Below are 26,459 nucleotides of genomic sequence, written 5' to 3'. Positions count from 1 at the left end.
TGGATTCAACGAACGCTGCTGGGTCAGAATTAGGAGCAGATCTTCGGCTTAAAGGGCTAGGGGTAATATTGTATCGCGCTCGCACTTTCAACCATGATATCAACATGCCATTTCGGATAACGAGCCCATTCATTGGCGTATTTAATACTGCCATCATCTGACACATGCTGATGCACTTCCTAGGATTGAGGATTTAATAGAGACTGGTACACAAGTGGGTAGGTATTTGATGTTGGACACAGCTCTCAATTGACAAGAGCTCGTAATCTATGGTACAGTCCAGTCCAGCCTTGCTCGTCTAACGGAACGATTTCACCGTCTATAATGCTTCTCGCTCGGGATAGTCGGGATAATCGACATTTTTGCCTCGGTCTATCGTTATCGCTTAATGTCCTCCTGATTTCGCATTGGGGTTGCGCGGGTCGTTCTTCCATTCATCGGCTATCAATATTATGTTAACGTCCGTTTTCTTCTCTTGCCTTCGCCTATGAGGGGTATGATTAAACACATACACTTCATCATGGAACTTTGCGCTGAGCTAACACCGTAGGCAATGATTAAACCTGTATGTCTGTTAGGAACCTATTCGCGTGTATTGGTGTCATTTCGGGAATCGTTGTGTATCATACCGGCGGCGAAGAAAGGAGCGAGCGGCTTAACTGTTGATTGGGTTAGCAGCTGTCGCGAATTGTTATTCGGGTTACGGGAGATTCAATTGACGTACGGACGGGTGTGGGGAACTTCTTGAGAGGAGTGACACCGAGCCAAGACATCTTGAATGCGTTTTTGGAGGGATCGGGAGGTATAGATGATGTCGATGTCGGTAGTTAATGGGGTTGGTGATAATAGAGCGAGTGGTTTTCTAAGGTTAAATGTCTTCGATTATTACTAGCCGGAACGGAACTTGGTGCCCACATTACCGTATTATGTAATAATCGTCAAGGGAATTTCATGGGTATTAGATAATCACTACTAAGTCCCACTTTTCTGTCACGGAAAATAAATTGATCCTACCGAGCAGCTATGTAACGAGTTAGGTGACATCATCGTAACATGCACCTACCTGAAGCTCTCAAGTGTTCCCCACATCTACATTCTTAGCAAACATCCAAAAGCTGGGGAAATCGCGCGTTGTAGATACAGGAGGAACTTACAACCCTTCATAGCTTCCGTTGAATGCGGGGGAATAGAGTAACCAATTAATCGTAAACCTTGCCCTCCATCACCGAGGAAGCTGCTTCTCTTCTCCTCATCTCGTTGTGCCATTCTACCTTCCCTGGTAACTCAACTGCCAGCTGCTTCGCGGAAAGTCCGTCAGTGCCCTTGTTGCCTGTCGCCTGCTTGTTGACCAAGGATTGGAACTTCCCCGCGAAAAACTACCGCATATCCATCCAAATCTGCAGATTAAACCCTTCAGACCCTTGTACATACATATCACCGCCCATACACAACCACAGAAGAAGAAAGAGCACAGGCTGCATTTAGCATCATTTAACGGTACGCGGTACATACACATCTTATGTACCGCACCTTATAATCCCATCCACCATTCATCGTCCATCCACCCAATACACCCAATACACCATCTCGTCCAATCCCAACTCTAGCATTCCTCAGCACACCCTTCACCGTCCGTCCCCTGTCTACTGTCCCTTGTTCATTTATCAGCTTGCGTCAAATTCGACGCTGTCTATCACGCAGTTACATTCATACCTACCCTTCCCGTCGACACCCAGCTTCTTCTACCTAAATATCCTCAATCAAAAACACTCGTCTTTGTTTCCTTGTTCCCTTTTCGCCATACTCCAAGACCCGCTACCACTACATACATCCCCACAATGTTGACCCGACGTATCGCAAGAGCGACGGCGGTGGCTGTTCCACGCTCGGTGAGAGCTTTTAGCGCCACCGCTGTTAGCCAGCGTACGCCGATAATGGCCGACATTACACCCGAAGGTGTAGATTCGTTCAACTCCAAGCAAAAAGACTTTCGCGAGCAGTTGGTGAAGGCACAGCAGGAGAGGGAAGCAAGTAGGTTCAAAAACAATTCCTCTTCTTCTTCTAATGATTCTTTGTCTCCCGCCCACGATTCCTCCCTGGGCCTGGGCTCATTAGGCACTCACGCAGGACAACGGGCGGAGGCCTCGACTAAGGAGTCTGATCAACCGGAAGGCCTTCTTTCTAGGGTGATCTATGGTACAAAGGAAGGGCGCGAGTTAGACGCCCAACTCGAGGCCAGCTTCTCGGCAGTCTTAGCTCGCGGTAAATATGTCCATTCGATTGTATTCCACGAGGTGCTTCCCGATAAGGTGGACGAATACGTGGAATTGGTCGGCAACTGGTATCCTCGCATGGCTTCCTTGGAGGAGAATAAGGTTCACCTCGTAGGAAGCTGGCGAACCGAGGTGGGAGATTGCGATACTTTTGGTAAGTCATATTTCGGCGAGCTCCATTATCCGTCATGCGACATTAAGCTAATTGAGGGGTCATAGTTCACATTTGGGAATACCAACGCTACCAAGGATACCATCAATCCATACACTCCATCTCCAGACACCCCGACTTCCCCGAGTTCGATAAGAAGCTCAAGACGCTCATCAAGTCTAAGAACACATCAATCATGCAGGAATTCTCATTCTGGCCGACTACGTCACCCCGCCAACTAGGCGGCCTTTTCGAGCTCCGTTCATACACCCTCCATCCTGGTAATTTGCTAGAGTGGGAAACCCACTGGCGACGAGGACTGAAGGCACGAAGAGAAGTCATGGAAGGTGTAGGAGCTTGGTTCGTGCAGATCGGCGATCTCAACACAGTTCACCACCTTTGGCAATTTGCGAATTTGGAGGAACGAAAGGTTCGACGAGAGGAAAGCTGGAAGCAAGAGGGTTGGGCCGAAACAGTACACAAGACCGTTCCTCTCATCCAAAGCATGAAGTCGAGAATCCTCATTCCACTACCGTGGTCACCTGTAGCTTAAGGGTCCTCCTGGATGTAGCAAAGGATTTACGTGAGCCGCTAGTTGATTTTGGGCCAATCTGAGCATTTTGACATGGAACCGGAGTTCGGAAGGGTAGTCATTTCTTTTGTAGCCGTGCTATTATGAATCTCGGCGCGAGATGACTTCGAAGGTGCCTGTGCTTGTACTTTTACTGTTGAGATCAGGAATTGAGTTCACGGGAATGAAAGCTTGGGGATGAAAATTTCAGGCATGACGACGGTCATATCTGACTACGACTAAGCAATATGAAGCAATTCGCCCAATTTAAAAGCCAGAACTATTCGTGACAAGTATTTAACAGTTTAATACCTAAGTATGGATGATATTCGCTGCTCTTTGTCATGAAGCCCATGAATACATCTTATCAATGTCGCTTTGCTCCAGTTAACCACCAGAGCTAAAGAACGCACGTACCATTTGCATCAACGCAATTCGATTGCGGATAGCAACCCAATTACAGTTTCCCCATCAATATCCCAAATTCAACGTCTAGCACTAGTCCTCGATCTCCTCGCCCATAACAGCGGCTAAATTCCGCCGCGCCAATCCCAAAGCATAACCCAACGCACTTAACTTCGCCGACAGGGACAACAAACTCGGGTCCGCGCTCTCAACACGGACTTTTTCTCGTACATAAACTTCTGCACCCCCTTCTCTCCTATCATCCCCATGACCATGGCCCCCCTCACTTAACTCCCCATCTTCATCACACCGATAATTAAACACTTTATCAGCCTCATCATGCTCAAGCCGCCTCGTCGTACCGATGGCAAGTGCGAGCTTAGTACCGAAATTCACGGGTGCGTCGGCGGGTTCCAAAGCGCGGAGGTAGAGTACTAAGCATGCGTCTTGGATCGTGAGATAGATGGATAAGTTACGGCTTAACGGCGGTGTGAAATGGTGGAGGGAGATTGAGCCTGTGGTCCAGGATGTGTCGGGTGGGGTTTGTGGTTGTTGATCTAATCGTGGTTCTTGGGTCCGTGTTGAGGATACTGAAGCTGCGGTCCCCGGGCGCGAGGATGAGGGGGGAGGGGTGCGTTTGGATGGGTTGGGGGGCCCTTTTACTAGGGAGCCTGCTTCGGATATGTATTGGGAGAGGAGGCGCAGCTGGGCTGCTAGATACGGGGCGGAGGGTGGGTCGGTGTGGTGTCGGGTTTGGTCGTGTTCTTCTAGGTCGAGACATAGGGCTACAGAACGTGCGAGAAGGGCGTCGAGGCGTGTGAGTGCGGCTACGCGGACGGGGCGAGAGGGGTCGAGGGATAGGGTTTGTGGGGGGAGGGTCCGGAGACGGAGGTGGACAATGCCTCGGACTAGACGGGTGCCGATGCGGGTCGCATGCCCTTTCACAGTCTCGTTTCGGGGAGTGGTAAGGGCGAGTGTGCTCCCGGCTGGCGCGGAGGAGATGTCGGTCGGAGAGAGGAGTGCACAGCAGTCTTCGAGACCTTGTTTTACTTGCGCTAGGGTGGAGCGCAGAGAGGTGAGGAGCCAGGCTAGCTCTCGGTCCTGTGTGGTGTCATGCTGTAAGTAAGGGGGTGTTTCGTATGGGAATAGTTGGACTAATTTGGGTGGTGGGATAAGGACGTAGTCGTCGTCGGCGAGCATCATGATGTCGGTTGAATTGTGTTCGTATTTAACTATGCGATGGGGAACTGCGACGGGAAAAGAAAAAAGAATCATAACGTACCTGAGTGGCATCTTCCTGGATTTTAAGCTCATCTGGCGAGATAGGAGGCCAGATCTCAACAGACATGGTGGGCAGTTGGCTGGCATAGGCAGCCGCATTTCAAGACATGTCAACGGTCCATTTATATACTAGGTAGGTTGCAGGTTGCTGATGATTATGATGTCGTGAGGTGTTCGCTTTTAAGAGTTGCGACGGTTGGAGAATTAGTGGGGAGCTCCCGCTAACTAGCGTTATATCCGGTAGGCGGTGACTGCGGTAAGGGGGGTTTAGCGCCATGGGCCCGCTGTAACTGGAGCTTATCTTTTCTGCCAGCGGCCCCACGTCATTTTCAATTTTCAATCCTACATGTTACCTAGTACAACACCTGGACAATTCACCAATGTGAGTACCTAGGTATAGTACCCAGGTTTATTCATGAGAGATGGGGTGAGTTTCGAGTGGCATTTTTAATCACTCATTTTCTTTGTGACCTCATTCAATCTTGCAACGGACTATGGCTTCCGAGAAGGAGACGGAGACTCCTTCGCAGGTTTCCAAAGACGCGACTAAGCCAACCAAACTCCCGCCCATACCAAAAGGTTAGATCAAATATTACAATCCATATTCTCCCTCAGCTAGACTAACAATTACATAGGAGCAAAAATCCGAAGACGTCCCATCCCCGCGCGACAACCTTCCACACGCGCATCGAAGCGTATCTACTTGACACCGAAAACACCCTTCCGATCCGTAACTACGCGTGTGCGCAAACAACTCGATAAGAATATACGTGAAGCATCGTCCTCAAATAAAGCATTTACAAACAAGCTAGCTAGCAACAAGAACGCCTCTCTAGATGAGAGGATCCGCGCCATCCAGCGAGGCTCTTCCTCGAAGGGCAATACTAGTGGAAATGGCATAGGACTTGAAAATGCGGGCGAGGTCGTAGTCCTGGGCACTGGGCGCGCGATCCCGAAGGTACTTGAGGTTGCCATGTTCTTCCAGAAACAGGCGGATTGCATAGTTCAGATGAAGACGGGTAGTGTGGGCGCGGTGGACGATGTTATACAGGAAGGAGAGGAAGAGTGGGGTGGTGAAGGCGAAGAGAGAGTGAGGATGATGAGTTCTCTGGAGGCGTCAATCAAGTTAAAATGATACCCGGCGATTCGGCCAAGACACAGGACTCATAAGGACACTTCGATTTACTACCCGCGCTCCGCTAATCTGGACCGATGCTATAGTGTCACGGCCGCACTTGTGTCAGGATACCAATAACGACACTTAATAAGTAATGCGATCCTCAACTATCACGCGAAAATGTGCCGGCTAGTGGAATTGCGTTCTACTTATTAGCGGGGATGCAGTAAGGTGTTAAATACGATCGCAGGAATATGGCAGCATCGCAATAGTACGGAAGGGTTCGTGACAACGAGAGCCGACGGGAATAAGGGAGGCAAGCCATATCAACACTTATCTCACCCGTTGTGGGACTCCGCAGGTGATGCACAAGGCTCCCAATAATGTCTGCCTAGTTTTATTCCTACTTGCCACGTATAAGCTTAGGTTGGTGGGTAGGAATAGCTTCTTACGCCGACTCATCTATTATCGCCCTATATAATCCTCATCCGCAAAGATGTTGTCATCGTGCGATGATGAAGCTCTTATTTGAGAAGCTTAAAGGGAGGAAAATGATCAAGCTCCCATGCTATAGGAAAATCAGGTAAATAAATAAAAATTGAATAAATAAGAATCGCTTCCGCCCAACTGAAATCAGTCCTTCAGCTTAAATGATATGTCTTCTCATGCCATGGCACTTTCTATCTATCACTTAGCGGATCGAGATCTCGGGCCTATAATCGGAGGTTGAACTGAGGGGCATAAAGGGCGCCAATGATGTGATTGCGTAGCGTATTCAAACGAAGATACTAACACTATTTCAATACTCTTCGAAGAATAAGTTTTTTGTTTTAAACCTGTAGAATTAGGTATGTTCCCAAATGGCATCTAACAGCTACATAATCGTCGGTGCCGGCGTCTTCGGCACATCCACAGCACTACACCTCATCACCAAATTCCCCCACTCCTCCGTCACACTAATCGACCGTGACGCCCCGGATGCGCAAACCCGGGTCGCGGCATCATGGGATTGGAATAAAGTCGTGCGCGCTGATTACCGGGATCCATTATACTGCAAGCTTGCACTCGAGGCCCGCGATGTATGGCGCGAGGACCCGCTGTGGAGCCCGTTTTATCATGAGACGGGTGTGTATTGGATTAGTCGCACCGGCTTTGCGAAGGAGGTTATAGATAATTATGAGAGGTTGGGGAGGAAGACCGAGGGTGCGCTGTATGCGCTGCCCGTTGAGGAGGCGAGGAAGAGGTATGGGGGGATTTTTGAGGATGCGGATTATACGGGCGTGGAAAATGTACTGGTTAATACGACGAGTGGGTGGGCGGATGCTAAGGGTGCTTTGAGAGCGGTCACGGAGAGGGCGGTGCAGTTGGGTGTGAAGTTTGTGAAAGCCGAGATTGATGGGCTGGAGTTCGGAACGGAGGGGGAGTGTGTTGGGGCGAGGACTAAGGATGGGGAGAGGTATACAGCTACGCATACGATTCTGTCAACTGGGTCTTTTACGCCCAAGTTGCTTGAAGGAGTGGCCAATAGTACGGGGCGGGATACGTTCCTTGCTGGAGGCAGGATTATCTCGGCAGGAGTAACAACGGGTTTGGCGCAGCTTGATGATGAGACGGCGAAAGAATATGCGCAAATGCCGGTTTGCATTCAGGAGAACCCTCCGGAGAGAGGTAAGAAGGTAGACTAGTTCATTAATCACAGTGCTAACCTCGTATATATAGGTGCTGATAACGGCAGTCTGCCGCTTACCGAAGACAAGAAGCTCAAATGGTGGGGACAATGCATTTTCAAAAACACTCAGGCGATGCCCTCAGGCCGTCATATCTCGGCACCTCCCGCGGGCGCAGATTACTCGCAATGGAAAATCCCTGAATTTCTTGTCGAGGACGTAGACCTCTCGAACAAAGCCATATTCGGGAAACGTGGAGAGGTGTGGAAGACAACATCGCATCGTGTATGCTGGTGCGTGCTGACTTTTATTATCACCTGTACATGCTCAGTAGCTAACGCTTCCCAGGGAGGCCCTCACTCCAAGCAAAGACTTCATTATCTCGCCACATTCAGCTTCCAGGGGATTATATGTCGCCACTTGTGGTTCCTTCCACGGTTGGAAGTTCTTTCCCGCCATCGGTAGCTATGTAGTGCGCATGCTTGAAGGGACACTGGAGCCGGATCTGATTAAGAGATGGGCTTGGGATCGAGAGTTACCCGATGTATCCGGGAACAAAGTCTGGCCATTGAAAGAATTGAGAGAACTATAAAGGTCTATTTTTCGATGTAGTATGTTAATGCTGTGTTGGTGTCTACCTTTTTCTATGTTTTGATATTTTAGTACACTGAGTGTCATCATCGCTCAAGGCATCATAAACTCATTGTTTCCTAGTCCTATCCAGTTGGATTTGGCTATCTGGATGAAATAATCATTACGGATCTGGGCGACATATCTGATGAAGAAGAGTTATGCAACAATTCCGATATCACCTTGAGAAGGATAATTGAATCCAATTGAGGTAGTCAATCATTGCCACTTTATACCGAGTCCGGAGGCTGACAGAGCCGGATTCCGGACGATTATGAATATCACCCTAATCAATACTCGGCATACCAAGCAGATAGGTAGTTGAATCAGCAGTGAAGAGCGAGGTTAGATAATCATGCATGTATCCCACCATAGATCAACCTTACGCCGCAATTTTGCACGCTTAGAGATCTACACTTTGCCATTTCGGCTAATTCGGCCACTCGTCTTGGCTACCTACACTCTTCTGCCTCATCCGTAGATGCGGTGTGATGATTTTCTCATGTAGCAAGCTGTTATCATCTGAGAGATATGGCTGCTTACAAAGAACGGTCGCTCGTGAAAATGATGTGCTGTTCGGTAATTCTTCCAGACCCGGTCGCTGGATCTCTTTCTTACCAGCGCTGTACTCTGAGAATTGGCCATGAGGTATTATATACTAACTCTAGCCCTATGGCTAGGCCAAGCCGTTGGCGAAGAAAAGCCAAGTGAAGTTCCTGATTGGCTCAAGGAATACAATTTTCATCCACCGGGGCATTGTAGCTCTGACCCAGCGGGCCCATTGAACCATAAATTGTCAGACGCAACCTGCGGGCTCATAGTTGATGACGAGACTGCATTCGAAAGACGTTCATGGCATCCATGGACGTTTCCGCCCGTATGTATGGAACCAGAAGAGGAAAGAAGCTCTAAGCTATGTGCTTTCACCTACGTCAACTTCCGGGGAGAAGGAGGAGTCAGTCTAGTGACCACCCCGGAGGTCGCCGCGTCCGGTGTCGGTATCCTTGGGGATCCGGATCCGAGATGGGAACAATGGGCACGCGGCTACCCGCTCGTAGTGTCCGACCCGCCACCGTACGAGGTCAGGGATTTAGGAGATCGGGGCATGGGCGTCATTGCGAACCGTACCATCCGCAAAGATGAGGTCGTTATGTTAAGATATCCCGTTGTCGTCCGGATTATGGATCCGAGGCCTTGGAAGCATCACGATGTTATGAAGATGCTCCATCGGGCTACTGTGCAACTGCCTGCTAAAGAGGGGTTGCAGATGTTGAAGTTGGCTCATTCGAAAGGAGGGTACATTATCGATGATATTATCAATACGAACGCGTTTGGCGTGCTGATAGATGGCGTGGATCATTCGGGGTTGTATCTTGACGTGGCGGTAAGTATATACCTATAAGATTGTAGGAAGAGCAGTGCTAACCAATTCGATGTACAGAGATTAAATCATGCGTGTAAACCCAAGTATGTCCGCAATTGAACATCCCAAAGTACGAAAGATGGCATAATTAATGTTTTCTTTCTATGCAGTATGTTCAGCCGGTTCTCATCTACGACGCTGGGCATGGAAGTTGTCGCGTATCGAGATATCAAAGTCGGCGAAGAGCTCACGTTTAGCTGTAAGTTGCTCACTTCTTAAACTCTTTAGTAGAAATAGTCTGATTCCGGATTTAGATTTACCATTAAATCTTCTATCCGAACAACGCCAATCTCTCATCAGCGAATGGGGGTTTAACTGTACGTGTTCATTGTGTACTTCTCCGAAAGACACTGCTATTTCAGATCGTCGCAGGGGTCGGATACAGGAGTTGTTAGCGGAGTTGGATCGTCCGGAGATACAGAAACACGCAGCAGTGGAGAAACGAGTAAAAGAGATATTAGATTTATGTGAAAAGGAGGCAATGGCAGCTCAGGTCGGAGACTTTTACAGCATTGTTGCGGAAGTCTACTCCAGCATGGGTGACTTTAGCTTGGCGAAGAAATACGGTGATTTGGCTGTGAAAGAGTTGATGCATTATGCTGGCTACGACCACGAGCGAACGAAGGGTGCCCTATTATTTTTGGAGAATTTGCCTGGAAAATAAAACGCCCAGCGCCACCTACCGCCACCTACGCTTATATCGGGCCATATTTTTCAGCGAAGGCTAGGGCGGATTATGAAGTAGAACCACCTGTAATTTGCGCTATAATCAACCCAAATCTTCAGTGTCCTAGGTCTGCAATGAGAGTGAGGTAGTATCAGGGGGATTAACTTGTGAGAAGTTTGTCATGGTTCATCTTCCATATTCTTGGCAGCCGGTCGCATCGAATATCATCACAAACAATGCCACATGTATTAATTATTAGGGGAAGCTTGGTCTAAAAACCATGCCCATTGAGAAGCAGTCCATGAGTAATCCGTTGCTTACGTTAATATCGCCTTTTCCCCATTTTCTGTCTGTTTTCCCAGGCTCTGGTACCCCCCTTTTTACTCCATTCCATCTAACCCCCCCCCCCCCCAAATTTCGCATAAGTAGCCTTGTTTCCACCCCAGTTTACTTGTTGCTTCTCCTAGCCCTGGGATCGAGCACTATGTCATCGATTTGGAAGATGAGTTCATCGTCTGAATCGGGGCTAAAGGTGATAGTGGTGCTGCTATTTTGACCACTACTGTTGCGTCCGCTGGGGTGTTGCTGACTGCGGCTTTGCTGCCCACTATTCCTCATAGTATGGTTGCCGCCGCCGTTATTTCCCCGATTCGTTGGGCTCGAACTGTTTCGCTCTCCGCCAGACATCTTTGACGGATCCAGGGTCTCTGAAAAAAGGATCAAACCGGCTTAAGAGACTAATTTCAAGGACGCGGGGAGATACCTTAAGCTGCGGCAGACCGCTTTATGGAGAGTAGGCAATTTTTTACTTCACGATGTCTCGGAAGGCTGTGGTGGTTTTGGGATATCTTGTGGGAAGATGCGGGGAGAGAATACCTAGTATGGCAACATCCTAGGGAAGTTTTTATGATTATCTAAAGACATATTGTAATGTTTGCCCATGGTACTTACCTACATCACGACATATTATTAGTCAGGGATTTGCGCCATATGTTCTACTCCTCGTCCCAAGGTTCTATGAGGTCGTATGCTCCAATTACTGAGCGCACTTTGAGTTTCTTAACGTATGATTGTGAGCCAGAGGTGCCTACTGGCGGTTTCCCTCCCCCATGTTCACTTAATTGGATATTAACAACGGAAGCGGTCCGTTGCATAAAAACACATCATCGTACGTCAAGCTCAATTGCAGATTTGGGACTGCTTTTTGCTTGGCACATATTGTCTCCTTCGACTTCCCTACCCGAGAACCGACGGACCATTCAGAATTGCCTGCCCCAAGACTAATAGCTGCTTGATATAAACCCCGCCTTGCTGCAATATTCAAATTTTTAAATGGGGTTACCTAGGTATTTGTATTGGAATTACGTTCTGGTTTCGGTGAGGTATGTACCTCGGTATCCAGTTAAAATAACCAGTTGCCTTCTTAGAGGCAAAGGGATACACCATCGCCAATACTTCCTGTATTGGGCCTTAAGTTGCGGATAGTTTTCATCGGACATCGACTCAATAAAGATACCTACTTCGGAAGAGTTATCCAAGTTACAATATTAGTGGCAAAGTTACAGAGACGTTCATACCCCTGTTGCAAATCGCAACTCTGGGTCTAATGAGCCCAGCATTCAGTATGGAGATGATAGGCAACTTATCCTTGACAGCTTAGCTTCCGCTGCAAAACAACCCGGTGAGGTGCCCCTGAGCTTGTAGCTCGTCTATGTCGATATCATTGAGGAACCAGAACAAGGACGCGTTTTGCCTAAACAATCTGCTTCTGCTACCATTGAAAACTCTTTTTCGCAACCACGGGTGCGCTCCTACGGGTCATGCGCATTCATGTCTTGTAATGTTTTACTAAATGGAATAGATATTTGGTTGTCCGTTTGTGGTGGGCGGACATTTTCAATGGTAGCTATCACGAGACAGGAACTTTGGCGAGTAGATCTTATGCGATTTCGTCTTTAGCGCCTTATTGATACCCTTGTATCTCTGGAGTAACTCTTGGGAATCCAATGACCCTTCTCAAATGGTAAACTGTTACCATGACGGTTAGCTCATAGTTTCTCGCATTAAACTTGACTTGGTTTTATTCACCAATACTGATTTTTATCAATAAGTAAAGGTAGGTTCGGGAGCTTCCTATCACAGATATAAAGAATGGTTTGCTTACCTAATTACTTTGATTAACGGTGTACCAGGGGCTCACCACCAAATTGCGGGGCAAGGTGTGCTTGCATGTGGGTTTGAATAGCCTCATAATCTCTGGTATCCACATTATAAGTGGAATTCTTGAATTTCCATTCACAGACATGTGTCTAAGTTGAGGATTCGTGTTGCAATAGGAAATGTTTCTGTAATTCTGAATCAGTATTACCCGTTTTCCTAGAATAGGAGGTTATATGTTTGTGTCTAGGTAGCTTATAAGCATTCGGCGGGTCACAATCAATAAGAAAACTACCGAAAATTAGGCACAGAACGATTAAGTATCAAGATGAAGGCATCGCATAATGAAATTCTCCGGAACTAGACTATGAAATTGCTTCCATGAGCCGAACCGGCCGTGTTAATGATCCCCAACATAGAATGATGACTAGCCTAAGGTGCATAATGATCTATTAGATCGTGATAAATCCTTCGCATCTGATGGTGTATGATAAGTGCCGCCTAGGTCGTAGTAAATGTGTAAAGGAGTGAAATCAAAGCAACTCTAACGTATGTGGGGATCTTCTCGTCTGTTTCCATAACCATAAACCGCATCCCCTTCCCGTGAAATCCTCCGCGAATAGTGAAGAATCCGATCTCATCCAATTGCCACCACAACCATGAAAGTGAAGCTAGCGTAAGGTAGTGGTTGACAAGGTTCTAGATGACTTAAGCCTCATCGAGAAGAGGAGTGAGGGCAACAAGGTCGGGATCCTCCTTGGCAGGTGCATCCTGGCTGTCACCACTGGTGTTCGACTCGTCGGACTCAGGCTTCGCTTCCTCTTCCTTCTTCTTGCCCTTAGGCGCTCGCTTGCGCTTCTTGGCGGGGGTAGGCTTGGTCTCGACATCATCAGCCTCATCAGCATCGCTACTGACGTTGTTGCTCGAGCGTTTCTTGCTCGGAGTGGTTGCCTTGGTGCCGTTCTTCTTCTTGGGGCTGGAAGAGGGGGAAGTAGAGCTAGCCTCGAACCAGCCGTACTTCTTGCACGCAACACGGAAGCGCTCCTTCACAGAATGGGCGCTCTTAGACTCGAGCTGAGTAGCGACATTGTCCCAGTTGGCTTGGGCACCAGGCTTCATGTCGGGGGTGCAATTCTTGAGAATCGCATCAATCAAGCTCACGTCGCCAGGAGAAATGGTGACACTACCGCCATTCTCGCCGTTGGTGGACTCTTCTGTCTTCTTGGGAGGCATCTAAATAGAGTATCTTATTAGAAACAACTGATTTTATAATGTGAGAGACGTTGAGGGCGGATATTCACGGACGTAGCTAGGGCACTGAACAATGCGCCGATGAATAGCGCCGATTAAAATTAAAAAAAAATTGAAAGGGAAAAAATGGCTTACCTTGTCGAGCTTGACTTGTTCAGATGTGGATCGATATGTAGGTAATATGAAAGTATGGGTAGAAGATGTTGTGCTTGTAAATTTCTTTGCTTTGGTGAAGCTATGGTTGGTGTGGTAAGGTAGAGGTGATGTATTGCTGTGAATAGTAGGTGAAGAATAAGGTCTCGTTTTTGTAAGAAGAATGGTCGTCGTGAAGATTTAAGGGTAGGCAGATTTAAATACAGGCTTAGGAATTTAGTTACCGTGCGGGAAGGAGGTTTAGAAGCATGTATTGGGTGGTTCTGGGAAACTGCTAGCTTGAGGGTATTGCCGGTTCACACGATGAGACCCGGCAAGGTGTCCGTGCAAATTGAAAATGGCAAGAACAACTCTTGCCTACTTAGAAATTTAATAGCCGGTGGAGGAAGCTGCCATCTCCTGCTACTAGGTTGGTAGCCTAGAATTTGTTACGGGGAGGGAATTTGCGGGTTGCTCTTGCTATTAATTTCTGTTGTTATGAAAACCTCCCGGGGGCAGGTGCACTTTAGTGTTTGAGCATAGCAAGTATCTGCCCTACCTACGTAGGTAGAAACAACACCAGATAGAATACTACCGAATAGTAATTGCAGCAGGCAAGTATTCTATGACTTTGTTATGACCAAATTCACGGGCAGCCCTACGGGGATATCGGATACTTCCAAGGGTCGACTAGTCCCCTTTTTCCTTTTCTCGTCATTTTTCACGCAATTGTGATCGATCACTTCTTGAAATTTTACACTGCAAGTAAACGGCATGTCTTAGAATTTTAGAAAAATACCTAAGTATACATACGAAGTATAATCCAGTTCTTACAGCCCGAATGCCTCTTCGTATTACCTTTGATATCTAGACAAGTAAGTTTTGGTGGAAAACTACTTGCTATCTCATTTGCTATAAGTTATACTAAGATAATATCCCACACATGCCTTCTGGTTTAATCAAGCTGTACAAAAAAAAACACTATAATACAACAACATACTAGGACAATTTAGTTGGCGCTATAATATTACGTATTAGGACAAAATTCCTACAGAGTTTAGGCACCAATGAAGACCTATACTTCTAATCTTCAAGACCTATCTTGGTATTAATATGTCGGTCTTTTACCAGAACATCGTGGTCGAACAAGAACGGCATTAGAATGCTGCTAGGGAACCTAATACCTCAAGAAACCCCTATAGTCGAGGCTTTTCTCTGTTGGTACCATTACACCGATATACCGGCAATTTCCTAAGAAGTTCGTCCCAAGCTTCCGTGCTTGTAATGGGTGCTGTGGTCCAGGAAGCAGCACCTGTCTCGCTCAATAACTCCCTTAAACGCGGTAAAAGCTTTTCCGCAACTTCTGCGTCGTAAGCAAGAAGTTCTTGCCTGCTACCATTTTCGTCAATGCAATACCAACCCAAGTCAGACATGACACACGTTGACTCAAACAAAGCAAGAACCTCCCGAGAGAAGCCTTCCTTATCAAGTGCAGCTTCATAAGCCATCCGGTGGCCACTTGCCTCAACTAATGCTCGGGATCGAGGTAATATGTACGTGTTGTATGCTTTTCCTCGATGACTACTCATAGCTACTGATGCTAGTGTGTCCCGTGCCTCTTGCCAGACACCAGCCTCATGTCTTGCCAAACGACAATCCTTTATCTTTGCGGGTGGTAGCTCATAACGTCCAAGTAATACCTCAGATACTAGACCTATTAAAACACAATGCATTAGCAAGACATTTAAATAGGGGTAACACCACCAATTAACTTACGTATGCAAAGGACCGTATAGTCGCCTTCTGCGATTCCGTTGCCCTTTAAAGTCGATGCCATTTCGATGATTCGATTATAATTGAAAAGGCCTTGCCATCCACAGCGATCAGCCAACTGTACGAGTGTGATTTGTGTTGCTGGGCCGACAGTTGCTTTAAAACACGTAGCTACGCTATGGTTGACGGCGGAACTCAACCCCCCTTGACAAAACATCTTAATTGCATCTTCTGCAAACGCATCAAAGACTAAAGCTTGAGATAGAGCATTAAGAATTGGCCTATATTGCGTTGAAAATCGAATTATCGGTACTCTCTGGCTAGGGCTGTTGCCGGCTACGTGCCTTCTTAGACTGTAGGTACCGGCGATGTAGGCGGCTTGTCGAAGGGCAGGGATATTCCCCATGGAAAAGGATAGTGTCCCGACTGAGACTCTCGAGATCAGGTCGAGAAAATCGGACCGTTCGTTTGATGATACGTTTAACGAACCTAGGAGCGAGTCCGAACCAAGACGGACTCGGTTGAAAGTTGTGATGGCGTGATCAAGTGCTTTTGAACCGCTTTTCTTCGGGAGAGGTTGTGATATGACGCCGGGTGACATCTCGTTGGCGTCGTTTAACCTCACGACGAAGGGTCTCACGCCACGGCCAACGTCGCCCACGAGGAGCCTCGCAGATACTACTCCCACACGAGGCATGCCAGCCCAGGGGGTGGTGGGCGGCATAGCTTTAGCAGCTCCTGAGTTAGATGTGTGTAGCTCAAAAGATCCATCTGGAAGAAGTGTTGCTGTCGTTTCAAGATTATAGGCGTCTAGTCCGTGGCTAACCTCAGTTAGAAGGAACTCGCCGCAGATGTCAAATCTTTCAAGGTCTTCTAGTAACTTAACGAGATGTGGTTGATCGTGAGAAAATCTCGCGATAGTCCCCATACATAAGTTCCAGTGGATACCTAGAATAGTCGATACGGCCGGGTCTCTCATTGCAACCACTATATGTTGATTAGGGATTTGGGCTAGGATCTCATGAACACAAAAATCAGTTACAGTGACGGTTGAATCCCCAGAATTTCGGCCGCATCCGAACAATATCGTCAATGGTTATACCTATTTCACATCTTAGTATGCTGTTAGAGGTACTACATGGCCAACACAACACATACCAGCTTTTTGGCATATAGTATGGGCCCTCCGATAACATTGCTTAATGTAGGCAGGATTCGGGAATTCCAAGTAATCGCAACTAGTGTCATAGTCGCCGTCTTTTAAAACGTAGTCATAAGAAGTCATGATCGCGCTGTTATACTAAAATATTCATGCCTTAATGATTAATATAATTGAGTTATACTGCCCCCGCCTATTTATGACATACCCTTTGGTCCGTGGATAATACTACCTTTTACCAGAGCGATCGAAGATAGCCATATCGATCAGCGTCCATCTATAATCCCACTATATCGTCCAATTAAGTCTATCTATTCGACCGGAGTATGCAGCACGGGAAGCTAGTTCGGCCACTAGATCTGGTGGCGTTTATATTGAACAATATCGGTGTAGGCTGAGGGAATGAGGACCGTCAGCTGAGACGTTCTTAGACAAAACGCCTTCTAGAAATACTGATGGCACCTATTACGGTTTGTCTGAAGTTCAGTATGTAGAAAGAGGGCTAATTCGTCTTTGGCCGAGCCGTGTCTTAGAGCATGAATTTCGTCATAAGTCTTTTTAGATCGGGCCGTGAATTCGTTTCTTTAGTGACTGGGTCATTAACAATTATATAAATTTGGGACATCGATCCGGAAGTGTCCATTTAGTCCTTCTCCCCGCCCCAAGAGTCTCATGTAAAAAGTGTTTAAAGCTGGTGTGTGACCAATAGATGCGCATTGTACCCTTATTACACCGGCCATCCTAATAAACATTATACTATTAGCCGTTGTCTGCTTGTTGATAGATACGAAATCCCTTATATGTCGTTCTGAGGAGGAAGCAAGTTCCCCAGGGACTGGCCTCCGTCAATTGGTAAAGTTATACCCGTTATAAAGCTTGATCTTGGGCTACAGAGGAATAGAACCGCATCAGACACTTCCTCGGGCCGAGCGAGGCGACCCATTGGTATACTCATCGGAGCAGCCTCGTCGATTCCGGGAATTGCCTGCCCTACTTGCTTTAGCATAGGCGTGTCTGTGAATGTGGGGCAGACACAGTTGGCTCGAATGCCAAGGGAAAGATTTTCGAGAGCTAAGAGATAGTTTAATAATCCATAATTAGATAACATAGATCAGAATCGACTGCTTCACTTACCAGCAGACTTTATGATACCTAGCACGGCGTGCTTTGCTGTGGTATACTGCATAATGTTTGGAACAGTGAGGAATGAGCAGACAGAGCCTAGGCTGACGATCACACCTCGGCTGACGCCCCTATCGGGACTGGAGGCAGAGACTGGCTTAGGTTCTTGAGATTTCATCACTGATAAAATCATGCTGGTGACCAAGAATGTCCCGTGGACATGAATCTCAAGAAGGCGTTTGAATTCATCGAATTTGGCATTAGAAGTTGGATGGTATGATAACATGGCAATCTGAAATGTACTACTTATTAGTGTCGAAAAATTATTGATTCTCGAAATATTTAAGGAGAAACCGAAGAACAAGATCCTCGCAGTGCTTTTCTGTAATTTTACTTACACCAGCGCAATGTACACTGTAGTCAATACGCCCGAAGTATTGAACCGCGTACTTGATGGCGTTCCTGACTGATTCCTCTAAGGTAACATCAACATGAACTGCCACTGCACGGAAGTCGGGGTTCGAAGCCAAAGCAGTGATGTCGGCGGCTGTCTTCTGGGCGGCATCTAAGTTTATGTCCGCCACTAGGACACCAAGTGCGCCCTCTTTGGCAAATGCAATACAGCAAGCCTTGCCGATTCCACTTGCTAGACAAGTTTAGTCTAAAGAACTTCGAAGGAAACATTCCATAAGATAGGGTTCACTTGCCTCCACCAGTAACGAAAGCATTCCCAGTGATGTCCATCTTGGTTTGAATCTAGAGTTAAAAGCCTTATGTGTTCTGGGTAGAAACAATTTAGAAAAATCCGAGCTATATCTTCAAGACTTGTCGATTGATATAAACAGCGGAGCCAATCCCGATTTAACTCCCCTCTTACCCCTCTTGATCGCATTTTGCGACATGGCTGTCATATCATGTATGCGTACGGTGTGGCTTCCGACGACTTTGTCATACGCAAGACTAGTATCTTATACCCACGATCTCCAATGAGAATAAGAAGGAGCAAGCCTCACTGCAACTATCGATGTTAGCAAGTTTTTTTTCACCAGAGAAAACGGAATAGTGTCCACTACTATGTGTTGCGCTTCAGCCAGCCCACTACTACGCCCTCTTTTTCTTCTTTTCGGATACACACGGACTGCAACGAACGAGTAATCGAGTTGCGATATGCCCCTACCTGGTAACGCCGGAAACCGGTGAGACCAACTACCAGGTTGCATGATAGGATGCTGTCCTTGGATTTGCTCGCCTAATATTTCTGACTTGGATTTCCAATGTTTGGTGTAGGGATCATGGGATCTCGTCGGATAATGATTTTTTATCTGCGTGCAGAGTCTGTTCCTTAATCATTAGTGCATACTATATTTTCTATGCCAAGGATTAGGTATATATAAGGATCTTACACGATTTTGTTAGCATCTGGGAGATGTTAGTATTTAGAATGCTGATGACATATTCCAGGTCTCAACGGCTCCGGGTCCATTATAAAACGGCGTCGGAAGTGGGGCCGTGCCGTCTCGACCGTGCTGCACGTTGGATATCGCATTCGCGGCTTCCTGAAAAAGATGTTAATCAATGGGAGCAGCATATAATGAAAGAATACCTATGTATGAAGTGAATTGTGATATTTTCTACGAATACCAAAATTTATATCGCATGAAGTATAATCTGATTGACGACTGTTGCTTGTATTAGTTACCTGTCCTAAATCAAATATTGTCTTTCGCTGTAGCACTATGAATAGTTCTCGTAACAGCGTAAGTTGCTGCATTGGATAGGTGCTTTGTATGTGTAAGTAGTTAAGGCGTATTTGGGTTTATCACGTCCCCTAGCAACCCCCCTAACAGCCCTCCTAATGGGCATTTAGTGCACCTAGGCCAATTGAAATGCAATTTTAGAAACATATACATAGTGATTGCCGTTAGCTATCGGAGCTCCCCTATTGTCGTAGGGAGAGGTACATAATGTCATAGCTATTCTGTAATTTCGTTTAGGGAATACTTACATAACGTAATCATTTACACGGTTTTGAGCCGATTTTGTCAGGTACTTTGTGTAATTATTGGCTGGCTCGCGTTCGCGCTCCAAGGGTGTTACTATCCCAGTAACATACGTAAAATTGGATGCGTACATATGTTCAATGAGGTGACCGACAATTTGATCTTTCATTCCAAGAATGGGTTTTCACTAACTAGCGGGTCGAGTTTCTGATGTCTTGATCTGGGACAAATATTCATTCTCCTACTGATGGAGAAGGAGAGAAAAACGTCATAAAGTTGGGACAAGGAGTATCGAGATTGCGGGTCTGTTTTATTAGTCCCTTACAATGTGGATAAGAAATGACGTATAATCGTTTCTAGGGCTATTTGTCATTCTAGAATATGGAGGGTCGGAGTGTCTGGGCTCGCTAGTTTACTTGTCAATCGAAATCTTATGGTGTTTCGTGCAACTTTTCCGGTTTACTGATGGATGGATAATTTTATGAATATTTTGTGAATTGGAATGATGCTTCGCCACAGGTTTGGTAGCACTTATGTGCCTTCAATCAAATCTCCATTGCTTCAGAACGTGGAATTTGATAAGGATGGACAAGAGAGGTATTATGTATTTTTTACAACTGCGAATCTGTCCAACTTTTCGCACATCTTTAATCTCTTTTCTCGTGTAGATCACCGAAAGTACCTTCGGACCGAACGCTACAAGAATCCGCAATGGGCGCTAAAGGGCATCTCAGGGATGGGGCAGTGCATGACGGAAGAAAAAGCTTGTTCACTGATCCCCCCCCCTGATAATCACTGCAGCCAAGCCTACCGTTCCCGTGCTGCCGGGGCCTTTCCAGGGCCCCCTAAGCTCCCTAAGCCTGAACAGAAAAGCTTGCTTGAACGGCGTGGGAGCATCGCGCGGCCCCAGTAGAGGGGCACGATACCTTGGGAATGGTTACGCGTACCAGGTGGCGTCAGTAGTGGAGTACCTACGCAAAAAGTGTGCCGCTTGAGACCTACTATATGGAAATAGTAGGCTCTCATTCGATATCGCTGCTCATGCGATCTAAGAGGATACGTAAGCAGTCCTCGATACTTCTAGACCTCCCAAAATAATCTCGCGACGAATATGAAGTCGTGTACTAGCTCAAAGGCACAGGAGATACTGAAAGAGTACTCTAATGAATACCATTGTCCGGCTGGTCCACCAAACTTATATCTCACAGTCTGGATTAGTTTCAGGTGAATGCAAGCCACACCTACGATGTGGAGTTTTCCGCGGTACGATCATTACTTTGCTTGCTAGAATCGGCCCTGCTAGGTCCACAAGTTAGTTGACAGATACACTTAGTGTGTACCTAGATGGGTACATACGGGATAAAGTGTATAGGTATAATATAGTGGGTAGAGTAGATCACTTACCGTGTATTTTTTCGATGTATCGGTTTTTAAGAAACAGCCGCATACACAAACCTTTCTCTTCTGTTTACTCTTCTTTAGGTTCGGTCAAATTCGAACTCACATTCGTTTAACCTATAGACACAGACTATAGAGAGCCAAACGGCATCATGTATTCCCTACCAATTTTATTCGCTGCTTCCAGCTTTCTCTTTAATCCGGTAATTTCCATCGATGTTGACTGGACACAAGATTGTAAGATATTATTGCCATATTATATGCAGCCACAACTTAACTGACATTGCCAAGCATCCATTAAGTCCGCTGCCAGTACGATCGCCTATGGCTTGGTCAAATATTACACAGGTACACCTCGAATCATAGTACTAAACATGAAAGAAATTGTCCATATTAATTCCAATAACAGGAAACAACACGGGTGATACCCCGGGGAACTTACCTGACCCCTATTACTGTGCGTTCAGTATCAATATCCAAATAACTCGGCTTTCAGCTGACACAATCAACAGGGTGGGAAGCTGGCGCGATGTTCGGGACCTTAATAGATTACTGGGCCTTCACAGGCGACGAGACTTATAACGATATCACCTTACAGGCTATGATGCACCAAGTGGGAGACGACAAGGACTACATGCCCAACAACCAGACAAAATCCGAAGGAAACGATGACCAGGGATTTTGGGCGATGGCCGCGATGACCGCTGCTGAAACGAACTTCACCAACCCGAATACCGACGATTTATCCTGGTTGGCATTGGCGAAGGCCGTGTATAATGAATACGTCAACCGATGGGAGCCGGATACTTGTGGTGGTGGTATGCGCTGGCAAATTTACACGTTCAACAACGGATACAATTATAAGAACTCGGTCTCGAACGGATGTTTCTTCAATGTGGCTGCACGCCTAGCTCGGTATACCGCCAATGAGACATACGGAGATTGGGCGAACAAGATCTTCGAGTGGGAGCAGTCTGTCAATTTCATCAATTCGAACTACAGCGTACTAGACGGCGCCGGAAACGCGGGTAGTGATAATTGTTCGCATGTCAACAGCGCCCAGTTCACATACAACGCGGGTCTTTTCATGTATGGCGCTGCAGTTATGTTTAATCACACCGACGGCTCCGATATGTGGAAGGAACGCGTCGATGGACTCGTCAAGTCCGCCGTGTCGGTGTTTTTCCAGAACGGCGTTATGTGGGAACCGAGTTGTGAGAAGAGTCCTAGTGTCGACCAACAGTCCTTCAAAGGCCATCTTGCGCGATGGATGTCGCTGACTGCGATCCTTGCCCCCTTCACCCACGACACGATCATGCCGTTGCTCAAGACGACAGCTGATGCAGCAGCCAAGCAATGCTCCGGACCCTCATCGGATGATTATAAGGGCCCGTCCGGCACAGCGTGTGGATATAGTTGGCTGCAGGAGGGTACCTTTGATGGCACTACGGGTGTAGGTGAGCAGATGAACGCTCTGCAAGCCGTTATCGCAACACTAGGCGACACCGCGCCAGCTCCTTACACTTCAGAGAACGGAGGTTCGTCCGAAGGTGACGCCGCCCCGAGTGCCAACGATGCTAGCAAGATTCCCCAGATGAAGCCCATCACTGCGGGCGACAGGGCCGGTGCCGGTATCCTGACGACGCTTGTCCTTGGTGGTTTAGTGGGTGGTATGTATTTCGTATGGGCTGATGAGAAGTGAGGGCCTGTCATTATGATTTCTCTTGTGTCCGCCGAGGCGGTGCGAATAGAACGGCGTTTGGGGTCATGGGCCATAACATTGGTAGAATTCTTCGGATCGTTATACCTGGCAGCTGTTAGCTTGTCGCAAGGCGTTACGGGGTATCATTTGGAAAAGAGACCCGATGGGTTTCTCTGTCGATATATGTAACATGTAAATATGTTCAGTACCTTTGGTAGATAATTGAATTATGGTACTAACGTATGGAAATGGTGATGTTTTCGGTACGCCTGTGCCAGTCGATTTATTTTCTAGTACGGCGACAGCATACACTAGAATATAGGGGACATGATGCGTAACAGTGGTTGCTGTTTAGGTGCGTTATGGCCTTGCTCTAGCGTATTTAGGGCACATGGTTCGTGCGACGGGCGATGCGCCACACGGAATTGATAGGGGAAACAGACCTAAGGGATGTTAGATTACAGGGCTGTACAGCGGTCTCTACATCCTTTGTACTGTGCGCCAAGGCCAACATATTACCATGAGAGGGGGATCAATTGTGTACTATCTAGTGCTTCTTTCGCACCTATCTAGGGACCTATCAAATGCCTATAGAGCAGTGAGTATGCAAAGCATGAGACGCATGGCAAGATGACATCAAAGGACAAGCGACAAGTCGAGCATTTTTGAGAAAAGCCGTGACCAAATTCGCGTCATTAAAAAGTACCATCGTCGAGCTCGTCAAATATGAAAACGAGCAGAAATATCCCCTTTCCCCGTCAAAACACAGAATTGATCCATTTACTTCTTCGCGTCGTTAGCCTTGGAAACCTTCGATTCGCTGTTGATGATGGCCTCAGCTTCCCTAATTAGATCAGACATGAGGGGAAACGTCCGGCCACTTCGGGGGTATTTGGGGCGGTCGTTAAAGCTGAGGCGCTTCATGTTCAGGTTTCCGAACCAAGGTTTGAAGTATACCAATTTACCGTCAATCAGCTCGTGGTGCTCGTCGAGACCGACATCAAATGTCTCCCCCCATCCAACTTTCAACGCATGCAGCGGAGAAAAAGGTCGCAGCTTGTCGTAGAGGTAAGCCCAGAGGTACAAGTCACGGGGACCGTCGTGGCCGTTTCCATAACCCATTGCGAGTTCGAAAACTTCACGCACACTAAAGCCGCGTTCCAAAGGGAGCCATAAATATTTGGTCTTCTGAACCCACCCAGAGATTGAATTCTTCATAACCAGTGAGTCGCTGCCTTGAGCGATCAATCTATCCTCCTTGCCTCGGTGGTCGGGATACGACAAGGTCTCATTCTTGTTAAGCTTGTTGACGGAACTGTAATGCTTCACACTCCGGGGCAAATGGCAGACACACTTCGGGGCGCAGTAGTCGGATGTGTAGTAGATCGGTCGCGACCATATGAACTTATGTGTCTCCCTTTCTGAGATGACCGTTAGCAAGCCCTGAATGGAGAAACGGTCTTGGGCGACCCGGATTATCAAATTAGACTCCATACCTAGATAACTGTAGTTCATAGCTTGTTCGAAGCTCTTCATACCAGCTGCCTCCCACGGAGCGAACGAATACCAGAAGGCATACTAAGCCGTCTCGTCCGGTTTACCGTCCTTCACTACCTTCCAGGATGCGACGAGTCTAGCCAACTCGTAGATGTAGACACATTTCTGGATTCGGAAATATTCCATCTCGGATCGGCATGCTACTATGTGCTTGCCGACATACCCGGCAACTTCTTGAGCAATCGGCTCAGCATGTTCATGGAATCGCACCATCTTGATTCCCATCTCGAGAGTGAAATGCATGGCGTTGGGAAGGGGGCCCACCTGGTGACCGGCCAGATACTTGGTGCAGAAAGCGATAACTTTAGCAGTGTAGGCCTCGCCAGCAGCCTCCTCGCCGAGAGACATGTCGGGTACCCAATCTTCCTTCTGGGCATAGAAGAGGGTAATGACCATAGGGAAGAGCATCGGGTTCATCACCCCGCGCAACAAGTTTCTGGCAACTAGGCCCTGAGCTTTAATCATGGTGCGATAGACAACGGGGGAGGCATGAACGAGTCTGAGGAGGTCATCTCTGTGAGTATTATAAAGAATCTCCAGATGAACGTCCGCGGGGAGGGTCTCCAAAGTAGGGGGCACCATCGCGAAGTATGTCTAACACGTCTTGGTGAGCTAATGATGGCCGACCGTATTAAAAATATTGAACATACGAAAATAAAATAAAAAAGAAAATGGAGAAATAACAAATTGAGAAAATGTGTACTTACCGATCAGTCTCGGAATGAGACTGAGGGCAACCAGAAGAACTGAATAGGGCTTCACGGTGAAGGTAGCTGCCAAAAAGGCAGAAGTCGAGATAGAATAAGATGTAGAAATATGCTGTGCCAACTGAAGCAGCTAGACTAGAATACCTAGGTAATCAGAAAGCAATTGACTCCCAACAAAAGGTAGAAGTCAAGAAGAAGTCGAAAGGATGTCGAGTAGACAATTGAATGCTTAGGACAAGCTCAACCTTAAGTAGGTATCTGAGTGGTAGACTCGAGAAAGCACAGGATAAAATTTGCAGTAAGAGTGCAAATTTATCCAGGGCTCAGAAGGATGTGTGGGAGAGGAGAAGAAAAGAGAAAAAGCGTGGGAGAAACAGTAAAGGTCAAACAAAAAAAGAAAGGACCTTCTAGAGGGCTTGTAAACAATAATAATACGGAACCAGACTGAATTAGGGTTGGCCGACACGCGTGTCGACTGTCACCAGCCAGCCTGGCGCTCCGCATCCAGCGTTTTCAACCGTAAAACAGCACTATCTAAGCGGGTACTCGAGGGTGACCCTCGCAATCTACAGGAGATAAGTAGAAAGAGAGCATGCGCCCCTCGCTTGCACACTTCCTTTTCATACAAGGCACTAGGACTTGAAGCGGGCACCCTTTAGGGAGGTCAAACCAAAGGCAAGACCAAAGGACCCAAGCCCTAATTCAACGAGTTAACACGCCGGGACACTTCAGGTAGGTTGACCTCTCAACCAGAGAGGATGTGTCGTCCTCAGCTGTTAATAATTTCCTTTACGTAGGCAAGGTACCTTTAATCGCTTTTATATACACAATAGCAAAGGCCACGACAAGGCCCAGTCGCCGCATTTCACGCCGTTTGGCCATCTTATATATATAAACAAGGTTCAGCTAGGTATATTTCTATCATTAGCTAATATGAACTTGAAAAGGGCGTCTTTACGGAATATTGTGATTATTTAAATGGAATTCGGCTAGGACTATGGAACTGTAGAGTGAATCGAGAAATGAAAGTTGGTATTGACAGCACGTTTTCCTATACATTCATTACGACAACTATACTACATATTTTCCATACCACCTCGTAGTAGATATATCTATCGAGTAGGCGTTGGGCAATAATTTTCCAGTTGATAGTAGGCACTATGCGAAATTACCCCTATTCCATCAAACCATAAGGTCAATCAAGAGGAGGGTCAGCAAGACAATGACTACCGTAAACTAGAATTAAGCGCCGATTGCGCATCTATGACATTTAAAAAGTAAGGAAGATATAATGCGGGTTTTTTTCTTCTTGTACG

The 26,459-nt window shown here is 46.9% G+C and overlaps 11 protein-coding genes across 11 annotated transcripts; 5 read left to right on the top strand and 6 right to left on the bottom strand.

Moving 5' to 3' along the window:
• Positions 1 to 385: 385 nt before the first annotated feature.
• On the bottom strand, positions 386 to 773 carry F4822DRAFT_425686 (putative mitochondrial F1F0 ATP synthase subunit Atp18; the record flags this gene model as incomplete). The annotated part of the gene is made up of 4 exons (XM_051460385.1): positions 386 to 441; positions 513 to 563; positions 630 to 659; positions 725 to 773. 4 exons carry the CDS (start codon positions 771 to 773, stop codon positions 386 to 388), a joined length of 186 nt encoding a protein of 61 aa, XP_051318254.1.
• Positions 774 to 1,092: 319 nt separating this feature from the next.
• F4822DRAFT_391186 (NIPSNAP-domain-containing protein) lies at positions 1,093 to 3,267 on the top strand (the record flags this gene model as incomplete). Its single annotated transcript, XM_051457100.1, has 2 exons — positions 1,093 to 2,427; positions 2,493 to 3,267. Coding segments are annotated over exons 1-2 (1,069 nt in total), but the record flags the coding sequence as incomplete, so codon positions are not given.
• F4822DRAFT_391184 (RAVE subunit 2/Rogdi) lies at positions 3,268 to 4,946 on the bottom strand. The gene is made up of 2 exons (XM_051457099.1): positions 4,683 to 4,946; positions 3,268 to 4,501 (listed from the first exon to the last, which is right to left on the bottom strand). Exons 1-2 carry the CDS (start codon positions 4,746 to 4,748, stop codon positions 3,494 to 3,496), a joined length of 1,074 nt encoding a protein of 357 aa, XP_051318252.1. The 5' UTR covers positions 4,749 to 4,946; the 3' UTR covers positions 3,268 to 3,493.
• An 87-nt stretch (positions 4,947 to 5,033) lies between these two features.
• Positions 5,034 to 6,431, top strand: F4822DRAFT_391183 (Rpp20 subunit of nuclear RNase MRP and P-domain-containing protein; the record flags this gene model as incomplete). The annotated part of the gene is made up of 2 exons (XM_051457098.1): positions 5,034 to 5,260; positions 5,317 to 6,431. Coding segments are annotated over exons 1-2 (580 nt in total), but the record flags the coding sequence as incomplete, so codon positions are not given.
• Positions 6,432 to 6,658: 227 nt separating this feature from the next.
• On the top strand, positions 6,659 to 8,057 carry F4822DRAFT_425682 (FAD dependent oxidoreductase; the record flags this gene model as incomplete). Its single annotated transcript, XM_051460384.1, has 3 exons — positions 6,659 to 7,466; positions 7,518 to 7,758; positions 7,814 to 8,057. 3 exons carry the CDS (start codon positions 6,659 to 6,661, stop codon positions 8,055 to 8,057), a joined length of 1,293 nt encoding a protein of 430 aa, XP_051318250.1.
• A 392-nt stretch (positions 8,058 to 8,449) lies between these two features.
• On the top strand, positions 8,450 to 10,351 carry F4822DRAFT_130300 (SET domain-containing protein). The gene is made up of 4 exons (XM_051452702.1): positions 8,450 to 9,479; positions 9,537 to 9,562; positions 9,629 to 9,717; positions 9,773 to 10,351. Exons 1-4 carry the CDS (start codon positions 8,739 to 8,741, stop codon positions 10,180 to 10,182), a joined length of 1,266 nt encoding a protein of 421 aa, XP_051318249.1. The 5' UTR covers positions 8,450 to 8,738; the 3' UTR covers positions 10,183 to 10,351.
• A 2,296-nt stretch (positions 10,352 to 12,647) lies between these two features.
• On the bottom strand, positions 12,648 to 13,687 carry F4822DRAFT_130266 (uncharacterized protein). Its single transcript, XM_051452701.1, has 2 exons — positions 13,648 to 13,687; positions 12,648 to 13,575 (listed from the first exon to the last, which is right to left on the bottom strand). The coding sequence occupies exon 2, from the start codon at positions 13,573 to 13,575 to the stop codon at positions 13,051 to 13,053; it is 525 nt and encodes a 174-aa protein (XP_051318248.1). The 5' UTR covers positions 13,648 to 13,687; the 3' UTR covers positions 12,648 to 13,050.
• A 1,089-nt stretch (positions 13,688 to 14,776) lies between these two features.
• On the bottom strand, positions 14,777 to 16,908 carry F4822DRAFT_391175 (putative acyl-CoA oxidase). The gene is made up of 5 exons (XM_051457097.1): positions 16,866 to 16,908; positions 16,657 to 16,813; positions 16,541 to 16,600; positions 15,502 to 16,485; positions 14,777 to 15,439 (listed from the first exon to the last, which is right to left on the bottom strand). Exons 2-5 carry the CDS (start codon positions 16,781 to 16,783, stop codon positions 14,922 to 14,924), a joined length of 1,689 nt encoding a protein of 562 aa, XP_051318247.1. The 5' UTR covers positions 16,784 to 16,813; positions 16,866 to 16,908; the 3' UTR covers positions 14,777 to 14,921.
• F4822DRAFT_391172 (NAD(P)-binding protein) lies at positions 16,799 to 19,205 on the bottom strand. Its single transcript, XM_051457096.1, has 4 exons — positions 18,487 to 19,205; positions 18,178 to 18,425; positions 17,792 to 18,071; positions 16,799 to 17,728 (listed from the first exon to the last, which is right to left on the bottom strand). Exons 1-4 carry the CDS (start codon positions 18,521 to 18,523, stop codon positions 17,454 to 17,456), a joined length of 840 nt encoding a protein of 279 aa, XP_051318246.1. The 5' UTR covers positions 18,524 to 19,205; the 3' UTR covers positions 16,799 to 17,453.
• A 2,124-nt stretch (positions 19,206 to 21,329) lies between these two features.
• Positions 21,330 to 22,879, top strand: F4822DRAFT_425678 (glycoside hydrolase family 76 protein; the record flags this gene model as incomplete). Its single annotated transcript, XM_051460383.1, has 4 exons — positions 21,330 to 21,414; positions 21,469 to 21,525; positions 21,587 to 21,634; positions 21,690 to 22,879. 4 exons carry the CDS (start codon positions 21,330 to 21,332, stop codon positions 22,877 to 22,879), a joined length of 1,380 nt encoding a protein of 459 aa, XP_051318245.1.
• A 780-nt stretch (positions 22,880 to 23,659) lies between these two features.
• On the bottom strand, positions 23,660 to 25,018 carry F4822DRAFT_441423 (uncharacterized protein; the record flags this gene model as incomplete). Its single annotated transcript, XM_051462865.1, has 2 exons — positions 23,660 to 24,300; positions 24,481 to 25,018. 2 exons carry the CDS (start codon positions 25,016 to 25,018, stop codon positions 23,660 to 23,662), a joined length of 1,179 nt encoding a protein of 392 aa, XP_051318244.1.
• Positions 25,019 to 26,459: the final 1,441 nt, after the last annotated feature.

The sequence above is a fragment of the Hypoxylon trugodes genome, assembly GCF_022578975.1.
Source record: "Hypoxylon trugodes strain CBS 135444 unplaced genomic scaffold F4822scaffold_2, whole genome shotgun sequence".
NCBI lineage: Eukaryota > Fungi > Ascomycota > Sordariomycetes > Xylariales > Hypoxylaceae > Hypoxylon > Hypoxylon trugodes.
This window is presented reverse-complemented; position numbering and strand designations above follow the sequence as displayed.

Coding starts and splice junctions, on each gene's coding strand:
- F4822DRAFT_391184 (XM_051457099.1), bottom strand. CDS start 4,748: ATGTCTGTTGAGATCTGGCCTCCTATCTCGCCAGATGAGCTTAAAATC. Junction 4,502..4,682: donor TCCAGGAAGATGCCACTCAG/GTACGTTATGAT, acceptor GACACCACACAG/GACCGAGAGCTAGCCTGGCT.
- F4822DRAFT_391175 (XM_051457097.1), bottom strand. CDS start 16,783: ATGACTTCTTATGACTACGTTTTAAAAGACGGCGACTATGACACTAGT. Junction 16,601..16,656: donor TACTATATGCCAAAAAGCTG/GTATGTGTTGTG, acceptor GATGTGAAATAG/GTATAACCATTGACGATATT. Junction 15,440..15,501: donor CTATACGGTCCTTTGCATAC/GTAAGTTAATTG, acceptor GTGTTTTAATAG/GTCTAGTATCTGAGGTATTA.
- F4822DRAFT_130300 (XM_051452702.1), top strand. CDS start 8,739: ATGAGGTATTATATACTAACTCTAGCCCTATGGCTAGGCCAAGCCGTT. Junction 9,480..9,536: donor GGTTGTATCTTGACGTGGCG/GTAAGTATATAC, acceptor TTCGATGTACAG/AGATTAAATCATGCGTGTAA. Junction 9,718..9,772: donor CGAAGAGCTCACGTTTAGCT/GTAAGTTGCTCA, acceptor TTCCGGATTTAG/ATTTACCATTAAATCTTCTA.
- F4822DRAFT_391172 (XM_051457096.1), bottom strand. CDS start 18,523: ATGGACATCACTGGGAATGCTTTCGTTACTGGTGGAG. Junction 18,072..18,177: donor ACAGTGTACATTGCGCTGGT/GTAAGTAAAATT, acceptor AGTACATTTCAG/ATTGCCATGTTATCATACCA. Junction 17,729..17,791: donor AGGTATCATAAAGTCTGCTG/GTAAGTGAAGCA, acceptor ACTATCTCTTAG/CTCTCGAAAATCTTTCCCTT.
- F4822DRAFT_130266 (XM_051452701.1), bottom strand. CDS start 13,575: ATGCCTCCCAAGAAGACAGAAGAGTCCACCAACGGCGAGAATGGCGGT.